The 21,479-nt window shown below is 44.9% G+C and overlaps 1 protein-coding gene across 5 annotated transcripts in view; it reads right to left on the reverse strand.

The window, feature by feature from the left end:
* Window positions 1–351: 351 nt before the first annotated feature.
* Window positions 352–21,479, reverse strand: part of Tmtc1 (transmembrane O-mannosyltransferase targeting cadherins 1) — a 215,059-nt gene continuing 193,931 nt past the window's right edge. For 3 of the 5 annotated variants that reach the window (XM_039108900.2, XM_039108899.2, XM_063286870.1), the window contains 7 exons: window positions 16,499–16,601; window positions 14,610–14,745; window positions 13,942–14,086; window positions 12,910–13,047; window positions 11,873–11,995; window positions 10,449–10,526; window positions 352–5,945 (listed from right to left, as the gene is read on the reverse strand). In XM_039108900.2, the coding sequence (XP_038964828.1) occupies window positions 5,805–5,945; window positions 10,449–10,526; window positions 11,873–11,995; window positions 12,910–13,047; window positions 13,942–14,086; window positions 14,610–14,745; window positions 16,499–16,601 (864 nt within the window). In that variant the 3' untranslated portion in view covers window positions 352–5,804. Of the gene's footprint in view, window positions 5,946–10,448; window positions 10,527–10,546; window positions 11,651–11,872; window positions 11,996–12,909; window positions 13,048–13,941; window positions 14,087–14,609; window positions 14,746–16,498; window positions 16,602–17,332; window positions 18,550–21,479 lie in introns of those variants that run through there. The other 2 variants (XM_063286869.1, XM_039108901.2) reach the window with 2 other exon arrangements.

The following is a 21,479-nucleotide window of genomic DNA, read 5'->3' on the forward strand; positions in this document are numbered from 1 at the left end:
GCTAATTGGGGTGCATAAAGTTGCATGAGGTAAAGTCCGAAGCTAGAGGGAGAGGGAGAGGGGGAATGTGTGTGTGTTGGGTCTAGGTAGAGCTGAACCCCTGATTTCTAACTTCTGTTTGCATGAAAAAGGCCCAAAGACCCCCACAAAGCCAGCAGAGGGCAGTCTCCCTGGAGATGTCTGCCAAGAGAGACAAGGGCAGAGCCTCCTGCAGAAGAGAAGTAGGCAGTCCTGTGGACCAGGTGCCTGACAGATAAGGACCGGCCATCTTTACTTTTGGAGCCCAGATTTACTAGCAAAAAAGACTATTGATGAAATCTAATAAGAGAACATGACTGAGGCCAGACAGAATTCTTATTTTACCATGTTTTATATAAAATAGACATTTACATAAATTTTATTTTTGAAAGACTTAGGCAAAGTATACAGTCAGACTTATATGGAGGAATACTTTAAGCAGCATAGCAAAAATAACGCAGGTGTACATTTATACACGATCACCCAAAACAGGAACATTGAGCAATAGGAACAAAGAACAGGTCCTGACAGCAACACAGCGATTTCCACACAGTCAAAACCAGCCCTGGCCTCTGCAGACGCCCCAGTCCCCTGGAAGGAACGTTATCTTTTCTCCCAGGAACCTGACAGGGTCACTGTAAGAACTTTAAGCACACAGATGTAAAGTAAGAGTTAACTGCTCTTGTCATGTTACATATCTGGACAACCCAATCCTTCCCGGGGTTGTTTATGTGTCTTGTGGTTGTGGTGCTCACTACCAAGAATAACGGGGTGGGGGGAGCAAGATCATTATCTCCACAGATGCGTAGTGCTTTTCAAAGCATTGGAGAGGCTCATGGTGTTTCCCGGAACCATTGGACAGGACGGTGCTTCATGGGGGCCAGGCTCCACTGAGAAAGGCCACCCTGCCTCAGTGATGCAGCTCCTCAGAGTGATGATAGGATTAGAACTCTGAAGCACTAATCTTGAACTAGTGTGCCCCCATAATGGGCCGACAGCTAAAAAACTCCCAAAGGATACGCACATTAGGAACTTCCGGATTCACTGTGACTATAGAGTGTGCCCCCAACAGTGGAGAAGGTAGCCTGGGTCTCTGCATGCAGGTGTTTCTAGTTACAACAGCTGACGACCTACATTTGCAATCAGACCAGGACTATGCACTGTGAGGCACTGTCTTGTTTTTAAAGTTACATGCCCTGGTGGCTTTAATCAGAAGAGTCCGGGTGATCAAAATAGAGTATTTTCACATGAGTTAATCTGACGGCTTCACATATTTTTTTCTATTCTCTGGTCTCTCTTTGATAGGAAGTCATGGTTTGTACTACAGTTATTAATCTGCTCTCTCAGAACAATAAGCTCACAGAAACAAAAACACTGCAAGTGTTTTCAGAACTATACAACATGCTTTGCATTGAAAAACTCAGAATAAGGGCAAGAATTATACATTTCCACCACTGTTTTCAGTATTCCATAGCCTTAGCTTACACAGTTGCTGTCCGGAAGTAAGGTTTGAAAGACATCTATAGTTTTACACATAAAAGGATGCCATTTAGATACTTGGGCTTTGCTGTATTTGGGCAAGACTAACCTATAACCGAAACTGTAATACGAAAACAAAGCAAGAACAACCTAACTCCTCAGCCCAGCTACGTGCGTGTATCGTTCCTGTCAGAAGTCTTATCCTCCAGGGTGGACTAGCCACAGACAGAGAAAAGAAAGGCATTTTTGCTTAGGATTCTTTAAAAAAAAAAGTTTGTATGAGCATGTGTTTTGTTATTGTTGTTGCTGTTGATTTGTGGTTGTGTGTGTGTGTGTGTGTAGCCATGGCTATCCTGGAACTCACTTTGTAGACTAGGCTGGCCTGTAAGAGTTCTGCCTGCCTCTGCCTCTGCCTCTGCCTCTGCCTCTGTCTGCATCTGCCTCCCAAGTGCTAGGATTAAAGGTGTGCACCGTCATCACCTGGCTCATAAAACAAAACAAAACAAACAAAACAAAACAAAACCCCATTTTGAATAAGTATAGTCAAGAACCAAACGACAAAGCCCAGAGTCTGTGCCAGGCAGAGGCAAACACTGAGCCGGGGCGACTTCTAAGAGCCCAGAGAAATCAGGGTTCTGTTTTTTCATTTGTTATCTTTGGCACCTTGCCTGGTAGGTGCCCATGGCAAGGCAGTGCCTTTCCATCTGATACCCAAGCATCGTCTAAATAGAAGGGCAAATTGTAGTCCAGTTGCTACAAGCATAAAGCCACCCAACTTAGCCACCTGCCGGTACGTCTAGGACTTGACCAACCCATGGAGCAATGACTCATTCTTTAAGTCATTTTACAGAAATCCCCTTGGTAAAAGTCACAAACCTCCTTAGTTAAAGTGCTCAGCCCTGCAGGGCTTTGCTATCACCAGAGAGCTGGGTCTTAGGGAGTGTGGAAGGGTCCTAGTTCTCTAAATGCAGCCAGTGCTGTGAGGCCCTGTGCTGGAGGGAGGGCCTCATTACTACCCATGCTGCTCTGTAATCAGAAGGATATAAACTGTCTGCTAACAATCACAAGAAATGAGACATTTACTTTCTTTTCTCCCTTGGTTCAGTCACCCCAGGTTAGCTTCTATAGTGTGGTTTGGAATTTTTATTTAGTCTGGCTGAAAGCTGTAAAGAAGCCTGTGAAATTCTGCTGTAGACTTCAAAAGAGAACTTGCATGCTAATATAGGATCTCTTTGCATTGTGACAAGCTTCAAAAGAAACAACTCTGGGGCTGAGCTGTCACTGGTAGCCAGTGATAGAAGGTCTCCTGGCATGCATGAAGTTCCAACCCCAGATCCACACAAACAAACAAGGGCCCCAGGCCTCAAAGAGCACTATTTCCCCATGGTCTCCACATTTTTGGTCCATTTACCTGCATTCCACCACCAAACCAGGTTTTATAAATGACATTAATATCATCTGAATCATTTTGAAAAGTCCTAACCAAAGGATCCCCAGGCCATTCCTATTAACTTGTATGTCAATGGGCACATGAACGGACTGTCGCTTAGGTGAATAAAGACAGGTCTGAAAAGGAATGGTGGTGGGAAGGGCTACAAGGATGTACGCAAGGGCTCTGTATTTAAGAAGAACTTCAGGAATGCAATGCTGGGGTTCAGAACAGGCAAAGCAAATCCTGATTTGTTTTTTGACTCCTTCCTACCTAAGGCGTATTTCAGAATTCTGAGACGCAGGGCCGGACACAAACAAACAAACAAACAAACATTAAGAATAAATTTAGCCGAGGACAGAGCTCAGGGGGAGAGTGCTTCCTGGAGTGTACAAGGTCCTGGGTCTGATCTCAGCATGGATGATAAGACACCACTAGGACAAAGCCAGATCTGTGCCAAGGCTTCAGAAACAGCTCTCCAGTCAACCATGGAGCACACGCCTGCTAATGGCAAAACAGGAGCATTTTCATGACATGCCAGGCTGTTTCTGCTGTGATAAAGATGACTATTCCACATCACAAGGACCAAATAGCATGTTACAAAATACACTCAACAAAATACACTCAACCAGTCTGCAATTGATTTTCTCACAGGAAATGTTTCAGCCATGGAAACCACCTCACTGGTTCATTTCAATAGAGGATCCAGAATATCTGGGCCAACAAAGCAAGCTGACTTTGCTTTTCTTTGTGGACAGTGCTTTATTTTCACTGCTCCAGGAGATGCCAAAGTGGGCAGACAAATGGGAAAGAAGAGAGGCCCAGATACGGCAGTCTCCTAGATGCCATGTGGCCTTTTCTCCTCTGAAAGGTTTCCGTTGTAATTGCCTTTTGAATTATTCTAACGAATGTATACTGAGACCTTCTGAAGAACTGTCAGTAAGGCGAAGTCCTGTCAAATGTCATAGTTCAAGCTGTCCCATTACTTTTTAATGCATTCATTCTGTTAAATACTATTATGACTGAGAGGTGACTTTTACCAAGAGTCCCTGCCATCCAATTTAGGGGCTATGGATTATTTTATAATAAACACTATAGTACATTTTCTGACCTTAGGACTAAAGACTTATATGGGGGAAAATTCCATTTAGATGGAAGAAAATAAGATTCCAGATCAATTTATGATATAATTTATATAATGTTGGCAGAAGCCAGGTAACGAAAACTGCCCCCCCCAAAAGCAGGTGTGTATTGGATCAAACTCTCTCACCACGCCTTTCCACATACATTTTCAACTTTACCTGCTACAAAAATAACACACAGAGGCACTGCATCCTGCCTTAGGAAGCAGAGGTTTTCTCTCGGGCCTGGCTGCTGTGGTCAGATGCTTTTGGTCTCTAGCTGTCACGTCTGAGACAGTGCCTCTGCATCACGACCTGCATGGCCTGTGGTGTCTTTGTTTTCAGTGATGAGCCCTTCTAACTCCTTCACTCCCCAAACACCAAGCTGACCCTAACTCCATTAGTTTTAATGGAAAACAACCAATAGGATTTGGGGAGACTGTCAAAGCTTTCCCATTTTGCAATTTTCATACACATGGTTTTGAGAGCTGCCATCAAAATGACTATGTACAGAGGCTAAAAAAAAAAACAAGAATTGTGGATATATATTAAATATTTTATAAGTTATACAATAAATAACACCAAAAATAATGTCAATTGTGATTTCAACTTTGCCTTCCTTATTTTCAAATATAAATATATTTTTTTAAAAAATTATGAATTTAGACTTCATCCTAGAGTTTTAGAGTATTCTCTATGACGTCTCCAAACTCACTTGCGTTTTAAATACAGAATCCTCACTAAACCTCAAAAGTCAGTGACAGAATACTCTTCCCTCTAGAGTCTGTGAGGAATTCTGTAATATAATGTAAAGATTCCTCAGTGCTCAAATATATCATTCAGAAACAATAAACCTCACAATCTTGACCTTACGAGAATAAAGCAGAGTCCTTCTCTGGCCCGACCCTTTAACACTTCTACGCAGAGTGCAGCCGGCAGCTCCCCACCTGAGCAATACATTTCAGGGTCCCAACCTCATGGTTAATGCACTCAGAAGGTTCAGCGTGGAGAAACAACTCTTGGAATACAGTTCAAACATTTAAAACATTTCCATAGAGAATCAAGGATGGGGAGCTCTGATTTTCTATAGAGATAAGCATAGCCACATACAATTCTAGAAGATTCCATCTTGGTGTTTTAGGCACTAAAAAAAAAAAAGAAAGAAAGAAAAAGAAAAAGAAAAAAAAAACCAAAAAAAAAAAAAAAACCCCATATACCAGAGAAGAATTTAATGTACTTCTCCAAAGGTGCTTAATGATACCCTTGGGGGATATTAGCCCAAGCCCAGCTATCAAGTGCTCTGCTCCCCTGCACTCCACAGGCTCTACCAATGCTCTCTTCACCACCAATTCTAGATTCTTGAGAATTAACTGAACTTGCTCTAGATTTCACAAGGGCTGACTTCAGAGAATACATGCTTTCTTAGGAACAACTGCTGTGTTTACAGGACTTCGGGTCTCTGTATTTCTGGGCTATAGTAAGAATGGAGGTCACTATCTGCTGCCAAAGCACTGCTTAATATCCTGGGGACTGGGAGTCACACAGGAGCCGGCCAAGCATGCACTTGCTTATCCCCCTTCCCTGCAGACAGTCTGCTCCCCTCTGCTGTTTCTCTTCATGGAAACAACTCTTTCAGCACAGTCATCAGTGATCGTCTCCCACTGTGCCATCAGGAGAGCCTGCTGAGGGTAAGCAAGGCCTCCCCAAGTCTGTCTTCTTCCAGCCTGCTGAGTCCCACGTGACTGTCCTTTTTTGATCTATGTTTGATCCCGCTCTCTGACTTCTTGTAACCTCCTCTCCAGGCGATCCAGCTTGGCCAGATTCTCCTTCAGCAGCTTGCTCTCTGGTACCAGCCTCAGGGCTCTCTCATAATAGACCCTTGCAGGCACATAGCTTCCCTGCAGGGAAAGAAAGAGAGCAAGACTCCGTTCAGTACAACCCTCTGAACACAGAGAAGGGACCTCCCTTCCTCTGACTGCCAGTAACCAAGGCTCCCCTCAGGAAACCATGGAAAATATCCGTGGATATTTTCATCCTTATCTCTTGGTGCTTTGGGAGAATCCATTTGTTTTAAGAACCAGCCAGCTGGGGAAATGTGGAGGCTGATGGTTACAGCATAAGTTTCAATGGCAGAAACAGATTTCAGCTTTCTCAGTATGGAGAAAAGAGAACCATTTTATAGTGTTCTCAGCAGGTTAGCACAGATCTGCTATTCTCTGTAAGCAAATAGGCTTAGGGTGGGGCCTGGAGGAGAGAGAAAATAATTAAACAGATACCCGTTTTATCTTAGTTTGTTCTGATTTTTACTTTGAAACACAAAAGCAGCCTTTACCGAAAGCTTTACACAATGAAAAGACTCAATTAAAGAGATAGACTTGGAGCCATCACAGCACCTACATGATGGCTCACAACCATAACCACCGGTGACTCCAGTTCAAGGGATCCAACACTCTCTTCTGACCTTTGTGAACACTGCACGCACATGGTGCACATACATGCAGTTAAAAGACGCATACACACAAAATAATAACTTTAAAATATTTAAAGATGGACTTAGATTTATCTCCTAGCCATCGTATTTGGCGAAAAGCACCAGCTAGCCACCGCAGAAGGGCAGAAGGAACATGACCTCTGACATGCTGAGCATTCTGTCAATACTCATCTGTTTAATACCTCTAAGACCAGTGTGCCTGGGTCCAAATGGCCACTGACAATTGGGCAGAACTAGAGACTTTTTCCTATTCCTCTTTCTATTGCCTAATGCATCATCTTCTTCATCTGGTGCAGCCTTGCAGATCTGTATCCTTTGCTCACTGGCCCGGGAAGCTCATGAGAGCAGCAAACAGTTGCTGGGAGCTGAGGAAGGAGACTCCTGGAAGTTGGGTAGGAGGCTCTAGAGCACGGCTGAGGGGGCTTTCAGAGACGCAGGTACTCTTGAGTCACCCACACTCCTGTAAGAGACACCACCAGAGATTCCCCGCCTCACCTTTGACAGGACCCTTTCTGTGGTCTGCTCTATCTAGAGCATGTGTTTAGACCTTCCCTAGGAAGCTGCCAAATTTATTCCCATCCTAAAACTATGAACTGATTTTCTATCATCCTCAGCTGTAGCTCCCATGAGGGTCGACACCAGAGATGTTTCACATTTCCATCACAATTAAAACAACTCCTCTCTAGGCTAGCAGCTAATGTTTACCAAGATGGATGCATCTTCCCACATGTGACTGTGTGGAAAGAGCTTAGGTGTTGCCTGATACCACAGTGAAACCCCCACGGGATGCTGTGGCCACCCCATCACTGGGTAGACTGTTCAGTTTCTGTGATTCATGTTGTCTATGTGTGCAGCTGGTAAAAGCTAAAGTGGAAATGAAATTGTGCCCTGAGTACCAGTAATGGCTCATGGAGGCAGACACAACTCCTCAGAACAGGAGCCCCGTTCTGCGGCGTTGCTATTTGCTGACTCCAGCGTCCTCTTCCAAGTCTCCGGTTTCTAAGCGTAGTGTGTATGTGGGCACCTGCATGGTTTTAGATCCAAGAGCTCTCAAAATACCCCATATAGTGGGTTCTTAAGTTCTTGAAACCTACCCTAAATTTGGGTCTCACCCTTAGCCTTGGTATTGTCTCAGATCGCTGGGTTTCTCTGCTATTTTGGACAAAATCTAGTTTACTTTCTCTCCCTCGAATTGTTCTTTTCTTGATTCAACTGTAAACCCTGTTTGTTTACTTTTTCAATTATATCCATTAAGTCAATGACTCCAATTCTATGCTGTGTAGGAACTGGAATGATCTGATTTCTAGAACTGACTTTTAATTAAGACAAAAACCATCGGTCATACCAGACACATTTCCTGGACCCATTGTTGTTATCAGCTCTGCCCCTCAGACAGTGAGACACAGAGCAAGCTTGGCACCACAGAGCCTTCTACTGTACAGTAGCATTCTACGGACGGTCATCACCAGGTCACGTTGAAATAGTATTCTGAAATATGGCTTGGATGATGGAGTCCTCTTAGAGGGTGTTGTTCCAGCCCATCTACTTCATTTTATGTAGAAGTTCATGGAACATACTAGAGAATGAATATCCCTAACACAAAAAGTGCAAAATGTTCAAAGTCTGGCACTTTCTGAGCAGACAAGATACCATAAATTGGAGATTCTGTAGCTGACCTCATGTTAAACTACAGACACACTAAAAAACCCTATACAATTACCAGCAGCATCACCGAGAAAGCTGGAGTGAATGCATTTAGCCTTGACTGTCCATGTCTGAGGCACTTCAGGTCACAGGCACTGACTTGGACATTGAGTGACGAGTGTCCTTCCTTCCTAGTGTGGTCACAACTCTCATGGTCTTCTCCCCATCTGTACCACTCCATGTAAGGCCTTATATTTCGACTCTTCACCTCCATAACCCTTGGAAGCCCACTCTCTCCAGTCACAGGGCAGAAGCCAGTTAAGGTGAGTAGCACTGTGATGAACACTCCTTGCAAAAGACACAGCAAGTCCAGGATTGTTGCTGCATGCCTAATGATAATATCCTGGACTGTGATGGTGGCTTCAGCGTGACACTGCCAAGCTGTGTGCCCACCACACATCATTCAAATTCACCCACAGGACTGTTACGCCATGACTGTGGGAGTTTCCTGTTGCTCAGGCTAATCCATGATGTCTGCAGGGACAGCACTGACTAGTTTAAATGGATGCTAGTTACACTTGGAAATAGTACACTCAATAGACATATTAACAACTGAACTTTGATTTTTGGTATATTCCATCTGAGAAAATTGTACATAATTTTTAAAAAACAAGTACTAAACATACAACTTAAATATTTAAACAATTGCACTATTCTAAAGAAAGTTTTACAGCTAGGTGCATTGAACATCTCACAGTCCTGCAGACCAGCTCTGTGTTCTGAGCAGCATGTGCACACGAGCCCCTGCACCGAGGTGTGCCGTCCCCCACACTGAGGTCTGCTATCTGTGTACCAACCCCCCACACTGAGGTGTGCCATCCCCCACACTGAGGTGTGCCATCCCCTACACCGAGGTGTGCCGTCCCCCACACTGAGGTGTGTTATCTGCACAGCTACAAGCCCCTGTACCTTTGCTGCCTTACAGTGCTCAGTGCCTGTGGAAGGAAAACACTGGAGGCCCCTGGACATCCTCATCACCACAGTCTGCACCCCTGTAGAGTCTGAGAGGAGCATGCAGACAAGTTCGCTCAACAAGTCAGACCTTGGCATCTTTGAAAAGTCCTTCAGGGACCCAGCTTACCTGGCATGAAGCCCAAGTTTCTGGGAAGCTCTTGTAGGCCTCACTCTCCTGGGCCTCAGCTTCTACCTTCTCTTTTCCTCTGACCGGTCATGCTCCTGCCTGCCGTTTCCTAAGCTCACCGAGTACCTGCAGCCTCAGACCTCTGTGTGCTCCTGTTTGTTCACATGACTCAATCCTTTCAGCTCCTTGCATTCTGCAGGAGCCTTCTTCCGAGAGCCCTGCCAACACTCTCGTCTTTCTCTATTTTTCTCACATGCGTCTTACCATCTGATATATTCTAGGCATGTGAGTATGTGTATATTTACTGCCTGTCACCCCAAACTGGAGCACAGACTCCAGTGGACAGTACTTTCTGGCTTGTCTGATCACTGTTACATGCTCAGTGTCTAGATGTGCACCGGTCTCGCAGGATGGATGCTCGGTAGAGATACCGGTGAGATGAATGAGTATGGATGTGAATGAATCATGACATATCTTTGACTTTATTGACTATAAACAACAATCCCACCCAGGGTCACTTTCAATCATTCTTGGCAGAAAGACTCACCCAAACTTAGCTTCAGGGAATGTCGACTATAGCAGACAAATGTGCTTTCCACTAAAAGGTTAGGGAATAAAAATTATTTTCAACACACAAACTAAAGGGGCAGTAGAGATGGGTTGGCAGGGAAGAGTGCATAATGCTTTTACAGAAGACCCACATTCAGTTCTTAGCACCCACGTTGGACATCTCACTAGGGCCTGAAATCCCAGCTCTAGGGGACCAATGAACACCCTCTTCTGGCCTTGGAGAGCATTGCACTCAAATGTACAAATCCATGCTCACATATACATAATAAAAAATAAAAATAAAAACAGGAAATAGCAAAGCAGTATTTAAATTAACAGTCTGGTACTGCTGGTGTGTCAGCAAGCTTCTTAGGGTCAGTGCACACAGACTGCGACTGCTGTTGAGTGGCTTTCTTCCCAGCACATGTGACTCTCCTCATGATCAGCAGAGCATGGAGTTTAATTTAGAAACATTTAGAATGGGTTCATGATGTCTGCTGTTTAGAACGCCTGTACTCTAATTCTTTCAGAGAGAAAATGAACAGTGGCTCTGAACACAGTGAGTGCCACGCCTACCTGGATGTGCCGGATGCCGCCCATGTTCATCCACGCCTGGGCCTGGTCGGGGTCCAGGGTCACCGCAGCTTCATAGCTCTGAGCAAGGAAGGAAAGCTTCATGTTAGGGCTCTAGAGCACCTGAAGTACTGCAGACCTGTGCAGACCCTGTGCACACGGAGAGCATGATAGGTGACAGCCACCGGCAGGTGGCAAATCCAGTCTGTTATACTTTCAGAGCTGACAGTTTTGAAGTGGGTTCCCCTGAATGAGGGGACCCAGGGACTACTGTGACAACACAGTTCTGGCCTGCCCTTGGGGACCCAGGGATTTCTGAAACATCTTGTTTCTCTGGTTCTGCAGGAAAGCTGTGTGTGTGGCCATCCTCACCATAAATGAGCTGATGAGGAAGACTTCTGATGGGATTACAGAATCCAAGGAGTGTAGTTCAGTACAGAACGTAAGCTCAGCCAGCGTGAGGCCCTGGGCTCAATCCCCAGCACGTAAAATTTAAAGAACCCAGGGTGCTCTCCTGAGCAGCTCAGTGGTGGCCCAGCACCCCTGCAGCCTCCCGCTTGTTGCCAGGCTCCTAAAGCAGCATGCTCATACCACTCTTTGGGGATGTGGCTACCTGTCTTTTTCTTCTGCCTTTTCGAAGCTGATCAGAGCTGAAAAGTGGTGGCACACTTCTATAATTTTTGGTGCTCTGGGGCAAATGACTAGCATCTTAATGATGAAGTGTTTAAATCTGTTTTGTTTTTGTTTGTTTTCTGACTGTCCTTGAACTTGTGACTCTATTGACTGTACCTCTAGATCACTGCATCCTGCAGACACAGTAGGTTTTTAAACAAGTGTGTGTTGTGTATATGTGGTGGGTGTATATGCATGCCATTGTAAACATAGAGATGTGAGGCCAACTTGCAGGAGTCCATTCTCTCCTTCCACCATGTGGGTCCCAGGTGGTCAGGCTTGGAGGCAAGTGCCTTTACCCACTGAACCCTCTTGCCATCCCTGATAAGTACCTGATGTGGTACTTACTAAGCTTCAGAAGAAAAGTCACTGCAAGAATGGATGATCTGGAGGGGCCTCTGGAGGTAGAAGAGGGAATCCAAAGGTGCTGGGAGGTGTCACAAACAAGTACTTGCCCAAAGCTACTTGGATTCCAGTCTAGCATTGATAAAGGTTCTTGCAGAGAAAATAGGGTAGACCGTTTCTTTGGAATCCTAGAATATGGAATGGTTTGAATGCTTTCTATCCACGATAACTCAAAAGACAATGCAGAGGTACTGTCTCATCACACAAACACTGGGGACTTAATCGAGATGTAACAGTGGTGACTCATCAGAAGTTCCCTCTGGGACCCTCAGTGACTGAGGCTGTGTAGGCTCCCTCCCTTATTGACTGCAGTATTCACTTAAACTGAATGACAGTTTTGTGCGTCTTACCTCAAAGGCTTTGTCCAGAAGGTTCTGTTCTCTTAGCTGGTTTCCTTTTGTAAAGAAAAGTTCAGATATGACTTTTGGGTCCTTGGGCTTCAGTTGAAGAGCCTTCTCTATGGCCTCGAGTGCCTGCAGCAGTGGAAAGGAAGGAATCAAGAAGGCCAGAAGAAGGAACCCTAACTTAAGGAGTGGCAGTTACACCTCAGTTCACATCTGTCATCCAGTGTGGCACATGACGAACAAAACCAACGATGTTCTCATTAGGAATTAATAGCTCCAGAAAATCATTCTGTATACTCCAGGCTCCTCATTCATAGATGACCAAGAAGCAAACACACTGATTGGCTGCATGACTGCCATGGGGTTTGTCCTGATCACATGTCCTTCTGGACCTCCTGGCTCCTGTGTCTGCCCTACCTTTGCACACAAACATTGCTTAGAAGCACAATTTTGCCTTTCTGTTTAAACTTCGAAGTTTATCCTAGGGTCATGACCTTTCCCCAGGCCTGAGTGTTGGAAGTGGGTGGGGAGTGGTTCTGGTCATGTTTACATCTGAACTGTGTGGTCTGTTCCTCCGGTCCTCACACCTCAGGCCTTAGGCGTGCCCAATTGACACTCCCTTCATACAGGGCCATATGGAGCCCTGACCTTAACCAGCCAGGCCCTCTGATTCCCAGTGGGAACTTTATTGTTGTGTGATTTATTTTAATAGTTAGATAAAGAGTCATAGTTCTGATAGCCCTTCCAGGGCTGACATGAGGGCCGCATCAAACATTAGGACTTGGAGGGTCAGCAGACATGCAGGGGCTGGGCAGCTGGGCACAAACTGTAATTATGAGATAAGGTATCTCAGGAGGCAAGAGGGTGTCTGAGAGAAGCTCCCAATGGGAAGGATATGGAGACAAATGTTCTCAAGATTTCACAGCCTTGTGAATATGGTGCTGGAGGAGCATGTGGTGTGCACTACTTTCTCTGTAAGACCCTGCATGGCTCTGAGAGCCCTGGCAATCCTGCTTGTGTTGGGTGGCTGCATCCTTGGTTACCTTCTCATGGTGTTCCTGCTTGCTGTAGATTGCTGACAGGAGACGGTAGCATTCCAGGCACCTGGGCTCCTCGGATACTATGTGGCTGGTTATCTTTTCGGCTTCTTTGGTCTGACCCATCACTGCTAAAACCTGTGCCTGCAAAACAAGAGGACACTGAGCTTAGAAGACGCCCGGTCATGCCTTAGCACATGGAGCAGCCTCTGAAGAGAGACGTTAAACACACCCCAATGCACAGCATTTCAGAGAAAGCTGAATGGCCACAGCAGGGTTTAGCATTTGGCTGCTGATGTGTTTGGATGCAAGCATTTGGTTGTCACTGGTGGGAGTACCTCAGAGACCCAGCAAATGGTTTAGCGTCGTAAGATGTTGAAACATGCCAGGAAGTAGTTCCCTACCACCCTGACAGAACAGGATGTTTAAGAAGACGACAAGGCTGACGGAGGAAGGAGGAGGCATGAAATTCAAAACACTGAAATTAAAATGCTGGTGGTGCTTACTGCCCTTGGTTTGATAGCGTGCTGCAGCTACATGAGAGAATATCCTTACAGGAATCATGTAGGAAGTAAGTTAGAGAAAGTGGGTGGCATCTACAACAAACTGTCATGCCCACAAAGACACGCCATGAACTAATGAGCGTGCGGACACATCTACACATCTGTATAAACACACGTCTGCTCACACTCACACACCAGTGGGAGTGACAGACAGATGCATCAAATACCCGCGTCAGGTATTTCAGACAATTTTATTTTTGTTTGGTTTGGTTTGGTTTGGTTTGGTTTGGTTTGGTGCTGGTGACTAGAGCCCAGGCTCTGTGCATGCTAGGCAACCACTCTGTCAGTGCCCAAAGCTCCCTTGCAACTTCCTTTGATTAGTTTAAAGTTTCTAGAAACAAGGAGTCTCAACAAGGTGAGCATCACACAGAGGCGCCAGCACAGTGTTTCGCTTCCAGCTCAGAGGTTGAGCAGTCTCAGCTCTCTGTTTGCTGCACTTATATACCTAGTGCCACCTCCTCTCCCCTCTACTTACCAGAGCCAGGCGGAGATCCCTCTGGGAAGGCTGGAGTGAGACAGCTTCCCGGTACACTTCCAGTGCCTCCTTGTGTCGGCCAGTGTTGTAGTAGAGTGCTCCCAGAGGTGACAGCACCTCAGCCGTGCGGGCCACCTGCAGGGCACTACAGAGAGAAAGATAGACAGATGCTTCTTTCTGTGGACACATTCCCAAAGGTCTGTGCTTAGTGGAGGGAAGACTGTCCAGTTAGATACTTGCCTGAACTTAGTCTGTTTTGGATCAGGGTCACACTGTACCCTGGGTGAATGCCTGTGACCCACTAGCCTGGCAACTGGGTCTCAAGCGTCTGTATTAGCAACAATGACTGACTTGCTCAGGTTCTGACAAAGTGGCAGCCTTACATCTGTTTCTATACTGAAATCACTGCTTCATTTTGTGCTGTCATCCACAGCTCCAGAAAACTGGGCTAATTAAGGTAGAAAACTCCCCCCAACCTGAAGAGCACCGAGGCCTCAGCAGTCAGGTCCGTGTTGTGAGCACAGAACTACACTGCCATACTGTTCTGTCACCTGAATCGGCCACATGTGCTCCTGTGCTGAAAGCCTGTTGTCTGTTCCAGCAGCTAAGAAGCCTATGGAAACAGCTATGGCTCGGGGGGCCAAGGAAGCGGAGAGGAGGGACTGTACCGTCTGTACCACTCTTCAGCCATGCTGTTCTCTCCCAGGGACCTGTGGAGTCGGCCCAGGTTCACCACAGCCACATGATGGCTTGGGCTGAGCTGGATGGCCTGCTGGTAGTGAGCCACGGCCTTCTCGGGAAAGCCTGCAGTATGGTGGGATGGGAAGAGAACAGACCGCAGGAATGAGAGGCATGGCTACCCGTCTCCCTCTTGAGATATGCCGTCCTCTTTAGCGTGACAGCATCATGCCATCAGGCATGCAGCTTGTGGTCCGCCTGAATACTGGCCTCTTACGCTTGCCACTACTGACCTCGGACCATTTCATTATCCACCAACATGTACGAAGGAATTAGTAACAAGTCAGCAGTGTTGCTTGTTTGAGACAGAGTCTCACCCTTTAGCTAAGGCTAGCCTGGAAATCACTATGTAGCCTAGGTTGGCCTTGAACTCATATAAACCCACAGCTTCAGTCTAATGCTATGATGAAAGGCGAGAGCCACCACCACTGGTCAGGGTTATTTATCTAAGACACCGGTGCTTCCCACTGTACACAAAGCAGGTGGCTGTAGACTCTACAAGTCTGCGTCAATGCCCTTTTGACAACCTGTTATTGAAACATTTTATTGAAACGTTGAAAACATGTTATTCAATGTTATTTGTGTGTGTGCATGTGTGGGCGGCCATGCACATGCTTACTTACTGGGCCATCACATTGGCCTCGAAGGTGTGCATTTAATGTGACTTTAAACATACTAACAATGTCATTTTGCATTTGCCCAATGTGTTTATTAAAACCTCTATGCTCACAAGGCCTCCACAAAGAGGTATTTTTTAAAAAACCACCCAAACAAAACATTCTCTTTACAGGCATATATACTAATGGGTAAGGACCTTAAGAGACTTGATAACAAAAGTCAGAGTGAGACTCAGGTTTCCCTGATCCAAGAAGGTCCCAGAGAAGCTTCCAAGAAACTAGCTGATCTAGTTTGAATGATCTAAGGGGTAACTAACACACTGGATCCCTGGTCTTCACACTAATCTTTCCAGCTATGCTCTTTGAACACAGGCTTATCTAGGACCATGTCATAGGGTATTCAGTGATTTGTCAGGGTTCTCTCCAGAGGCTCCTGTGAGACTGTGGATGAGCTGAAAAGAGGCAGGCGAGTAGGTGCTCTTCTGGTCTCCCTACTTTAACGATGCATTATCATGTGTCTAATGCTCCAGCAGGGGGCACCACATAGCAATTTATGTGCAAAAATAAGCTTGCCTTCCCTTAGATGATCCAAATGTTAAGTTTATATTCTATTAAATGGAAAAGCTTCCCAGATCCTAGAAAATGAAAATCTTCTCAAGAACTCAATATTGAAAAAATAATAACCAGAACTGAATTCTCCTGCAGGACAAACCGTCTCTGAGCCGATAGGACAGAATGGCACTTTCGTATTAAAGCCAAGAGTCACCACATTACTTCTGAGGATTCATTACACATGAACACGGGGCTCTGCACAAATCTGTGTCCAGTTCTTCCCACCTCAGGAGACCACTGTGTCAACTGCTAGAACATCAAGGAAAAATTCCAGAGTCGGTTGTAAAGAGCAGCCACCATCTGTTGGAAGCTAGGCTTGGAGGTGGGTTCTCACTGAGGAAGTATAGCGCTGATGTGCAGCCCCGTGGATGTGGTAGCAAGAAAGACAGGATACCTGGGCTTAAGGCAAAGTTACTTCCTGCACTAGGGAGTTTCCTTATAGACAGGATTCCGAGCTGAGCTTAAGGATTTAGAAAAAGATGACACCCTCACGGTGTAGGGCGGTCTGAAGTATGAGCCACCTGCACAGCTGGTGACCTCCACTGGTGTGGGAGAGAAAAGGAACTTCAGCAGAGCGGTGTCTCACTCACCAGAGTCTACTAAGAAAACCGCGTAGTTGTTGTGTAAGTCTGAGCTGTCCGGACAGTTCTTTATCCCAGCCTGGTAAACGTCCTCAGCTTCCTTAAATCTTTCCTTTAGCAGAAAACACAGAAAAACAAAGTTTTATAAAATTAACAATACAGCAAAGATTCAGAGTGAGAAGGGAGCAGGGAAAAGAGAAAATGCATACTGAGTCAGGCACTAAGAAAGATATCATGGCTTTGCCTGTATTCAAGTCTACCCTAACCGTGCAGGAGCACAGGTGTGCTTCGTTCCTACCACTGCAAACATGCTGACACTAAGAAGCAGCATCTAGATGGGCCCAGACATGCATGTGCTAAAGCTCTGAGGATGAGTTTAAGTGGGGTTTCTTCTTTACCTTGGTGACTCTAGTGCAAACGCTGAATGCCAGTGCAGGTATTGAGGCACAGAGAGATGGCTGCTGGGCTTGGAGACAGAGAACTATGGGTTGACAACTGCATTTGAGAGAGAGCACTCACCTTCTTCCCTACCTTCCTCTAGGGAAGTTTTGAGAGCATGCTTGTGTGTGCATGTGTGACAGAGTCTGCATGCTCCATAGCCTAAGTTGACCTAACCTAACTCCACAGCCAGGCTTGTCTCTCTCTTTTTTTTTTTTAATTTACATTTTATTTTTATTTTTTCCATTTTTTCTTTATTAACTTGAGTATTTCTTATTTACATTTGGAATGTTATTCCCTTTCCTGGTTTCCAGGCCAACATCTCCCTAACCCCTCCCCCTCCCCTTCCTTATGGGTGTTCCCCTCCCCATCCTCCCCCCATTGCCGCCCTCCCCCCATAGTCTAGTTCACTGGGGGTTCAGTCTTAGCAGGACCCAGGGCTTCCCCTTCCACTGGTGCTCTTACTAGGATATTCATTGCTACCTATGGGGTCAGAGTCCAGGGTCAGTCCATGTATAGTCTTTAGGTAGTGGCTTAGTCCCTGGAAGCTCTGGTTGCTTGGCATTGTTGTTCACCAGGCTTGTCTCTTAACTCACTACAAGCCTCCTGCCTCAACCTCATGAGATGAGTGCTGGGATTGGGGACAGGTTTTAAGAGAGATGAGGAGCGAAGGCTGGTACAATGAAGGGAGGACTCTGTCTTACCCCTTCTCCTCTTGAAATAATCCCACAGCTCACGGAATGCTGTGTTCCTTTCCTCATTAAATCTGTGCTTTCTGAGGCCTGGGGAGATGGCTCAGTGGTTAAGATCATTGGTTGCTCTTTCAGAGGATGCAGGTTCAATTCCCAGAACCCACATAGCAGCTCACAAGTGTATGTAAACCTAGTTCCAGGGGATCTAACACCTTCACATTGACATGAATGCAGGCAAAACACCAATGCACATAAAATAAAAATTATTAAAATTTTTAAAATAAATTATAAAATTGGATGTCCAATATTAAAAGAATATAATTTATTTAAAAAGTAAGATAAATTCATGTTTTCTGAGTTGGCCTCTTCAAAGTGCTTATCTCTCTCCTTGAGGCATACCTCCAACCCCTATGGAACAGCCTACACCAACCACCATACCTCCAAAGGACCATTTTCTAACATCCCTCCAGCTCTGTGCACCTTAACATATTTTAATTATTTACAATTTAATAAACTTTAATTCAGAACCCAATGACTTACAGATATTTTTCTCTAGTCATCTAAAATCATTATATCAACTATTCTTTTGAAAACACATAGATTAAAATTATGTAAATAATGAAAGGTCCTGAGAACCATCCAAACACTGTAGCCAACAGTTTTATTTTCTAGTATTGTGTTAATGTCAGGTAAAAGAAGCCAATCCTGTACAGAGTACTTTGTGACTATCCCCTAGTATGCTAAAAGTTAGTTTGTCACAAGTCAGACATTTGACAATGGACGCGGTGGCCTGTCAGTGAAGGTGTGTGGGTGACAATCCTTCATGCTGCTCAGCAAGCCTGGCTGAGATCTGGAGCCTGGCGGGACACGCGGGCTCTTCACCTCATGCGGAAACACCAGTGGTGAGCGAATCTGGGCATTTCAGCTCCACTGAAGAAAGGGGAAAGTTTCCATGTGACAAGATTTACTTATTGAATCAGACCCATAGGCCAGCAATATGCAGATGTATGTTTCACAGATACCTTCTCTAACTGCCAAGATCAACAACTGTCACATACAGAGAAGATGAACAAAAACCTCAAAATAGGTACTTTATTCAGATTTAACAATAAGTCTGAAAGAAAGCTTTTTTGTTTGTTTCTTGAGACAGTGTTTCTCTGTGTAGCCTTGATTGTCTTGGAATTCACTCTATCCTAGATCTACACTGTAGTGCGCGCATGTGCGTGTGTGTGCGCGCGCGCACACACACACACACACACACACACACACACACATATACAGAATGTGTATATACATACAAACGTACACACATACATGCCCCCACATACACATACACACATAGATGCACACCAATGCATAAACATGCATACTTTTTAAAAAAAAATAAAGAATTTTGGGTCTTTACCTACAAGATCCTATCATGGATGGGAAGAGACTTATAAAGTCTCCTCCCTTCTTGAGGAGCCACCATCAGTTAATGGTAGCTGGGGAAGGAAGACACTTACTCCTCAGTGGTATAGCTTATTTAAAATAAGAAACTCTAACATAAATGATGCATCTGTATAAAAAGTACTTTCCAAAGCAGAAGGACAGCGGCATTAACTGAGGTTATTTATTCCATTATATTATTCTGGGAATATTAGAGACAGAAATCACAGCCTCACACATGCTATTGAGTGGTATCCTGGCCCTATTCATTTAAATCTTTACAGATCCCTTTAATGTTCGACCATTAAAGTTAGCTGGGTACTCACACCAGCTTTTGTGACAGTGGTATTTAAGTGGTTTCTTTCATCGTTAGTTAAGTATGAAGAAAATTTGACCTGACGAGATGAAAAGCAGAAAGAACCTGTCATCTTTGTGAATTGTGGATATATCGTGTGAGCACTGAAAGCTGCTGTAAACTCACAGAAGGATGCCAGGAAAAGGAGAGCCCCTTTTATATCTGTAAGACTCCTGCCTAGATCACTGTGGACCCAGGGGTCTCCCTCTGCACCTCTGGGGAAGACACGTAGAGCATTGTCCATGGCACGGTGACACGGAGAATGTACAGGTGGTGTACAGCAGAGCATCCTAACAACAGGAAACAGTGTCTGACACAGCACAGGCCTAGACCCTACCTAGAAATGTGTTTGCTCTAAGCAATAAAACAAGACAGGCATGAAGTAACTGCTCACCAGTGGAGCTCGGGGAAGCTCCAGATGTAGCCATTCATTAGTGGAGTAGACTTTGCTAAGAAACTACTCAGCACACAGCAGCTCCGAAGCTGAAGCTGCCCAGTGGGGCCTGCCTCTTGCCTCTTCACTTTCACCACTGTTTTCTCTACTAAACAGTAAAGATCTACTTCAAGTGATCACATGACATTTACGAGAAATAGTTTATCAATATTTGATGTCTCTCATTTTCCTTCACATCCAACTGAAATGAATCAATTAGCTTGGTGATCTTCCTCCCTGAGGAAACACATTTGACATTTGTAATGCTGCATAGTCTTTGTCTCTCAGCAGAGTGTGAGCAGAGTGTGTGTGTGTGTGTGTGTGTGTGTGTGTGTGTGTGTGAGAGAGAGAGAGATAAGAGAGTAAAAGAGAAATGGCTGCTTGAAAGAGAGAAGCCAGACACTGAAAGGGTGTCTGGCTCAAGTCCCCAGACATCCTCCTTGGTGCACAGTGCTGTTCACACTGCTACAGGGCATTCGGACTCCCTGCTCCAGCATTCCTTTTCCATGACTAGGTCAAGACACACGACTTGCTACTTGAAGAATCTGTGGTCCTTAATAGGGTTTGTGTGGGGAGTCACCAGGAGCTAAATAATTAAATACATTCTTATATTAGGGCTCATTCCAAGTTGATTTAGCTCTGAGTGTGGAGTGTGACTGAACCAATTCATGACAGCACTGTAGAAGGAGAGAAACGGACTCATCCCTCTTACTAACTCACATGTTAAAACTCAATATTCGTTTACTCTGGTATTAAAATCATATCCCAAAACACATGAAAGGAAAATATTTTATAGCTGTTTTCATATTAATTGAGTTTTCCTGAATGCTATAAACCAGATGTTAATGATAATTTACAGTGGCCATGTTAATCCTAAAGACAGAAGGAGAAAGAACATTGACTCAAATCATCATGGCAAAATTAACTAAAGCAAGCACTTAATTATAGCAAGCGTTTTATCTGTGTACATGGGCTGCTTCCCCTTAAGGTAGAGATCAAGAGGGCAGCATTGGATGTGGAAGAGACAGGCTTTTATATAGTTAGGGGTAGGGGGCTTCCAAGTGGGGAACTTGGCAGGGTTACAGGAACAGAAAGTTAAGAATAGACATTAGTCCTAATGACCTACTGAAACAAAGACAAGCTTGCAAGGTGGACATAACACAAGAACATAATAACAGGTGGTCAGATAACCTTTTGAAACAAAGGTAGGGTTGCAGGATAGTTACAAACAACTTTTTGAAACAAAGACCGATTACCTGTCATCCCTGGAACAGGCAGTTCAGAACCATTTGTAGTTAAGGTTGGTTATAGCCCAATCCTTGAGAAACAGGTTTAATCATAAACAGGAATGGACCTAGTTTGTCTTTACTATACAAAGGCTTTTAAGCCTAAGAAGGAGGCAGGCCCGTTCTTCAGTCTGCATCATAAACAATGTTAATTTCATTTCCTTTATTGCTATTATGGTGCAAAGTTATGTTCTCTGTGGTAAGAGTTAGATGGTTACAAGTTCCTATGGGCTCAGGACCATTTACAGCCCTGTCTGAGAAGTCCAGCATCTATCTCTGAATGCTGGTGGATATCAGGGAGAAAGAAAGCACGGCAGAAGTCAGGCCACTGCTACCCTAGACTCTCCTGGCCTCAGAT

Source organism: Rattus norvegicus, chromosome 4 (assembly GCF_036323735.1).
Source record: "Rattus norvegicus strain BN/NHsdMcwi chromosome 4, GRCr8, whole genome shotgun sequence".
NCBI lineage: Eukaryota > Metazoa > Chordata > Mammalia > Rodentia > Muridae > Rattus > Rattus norvegicus.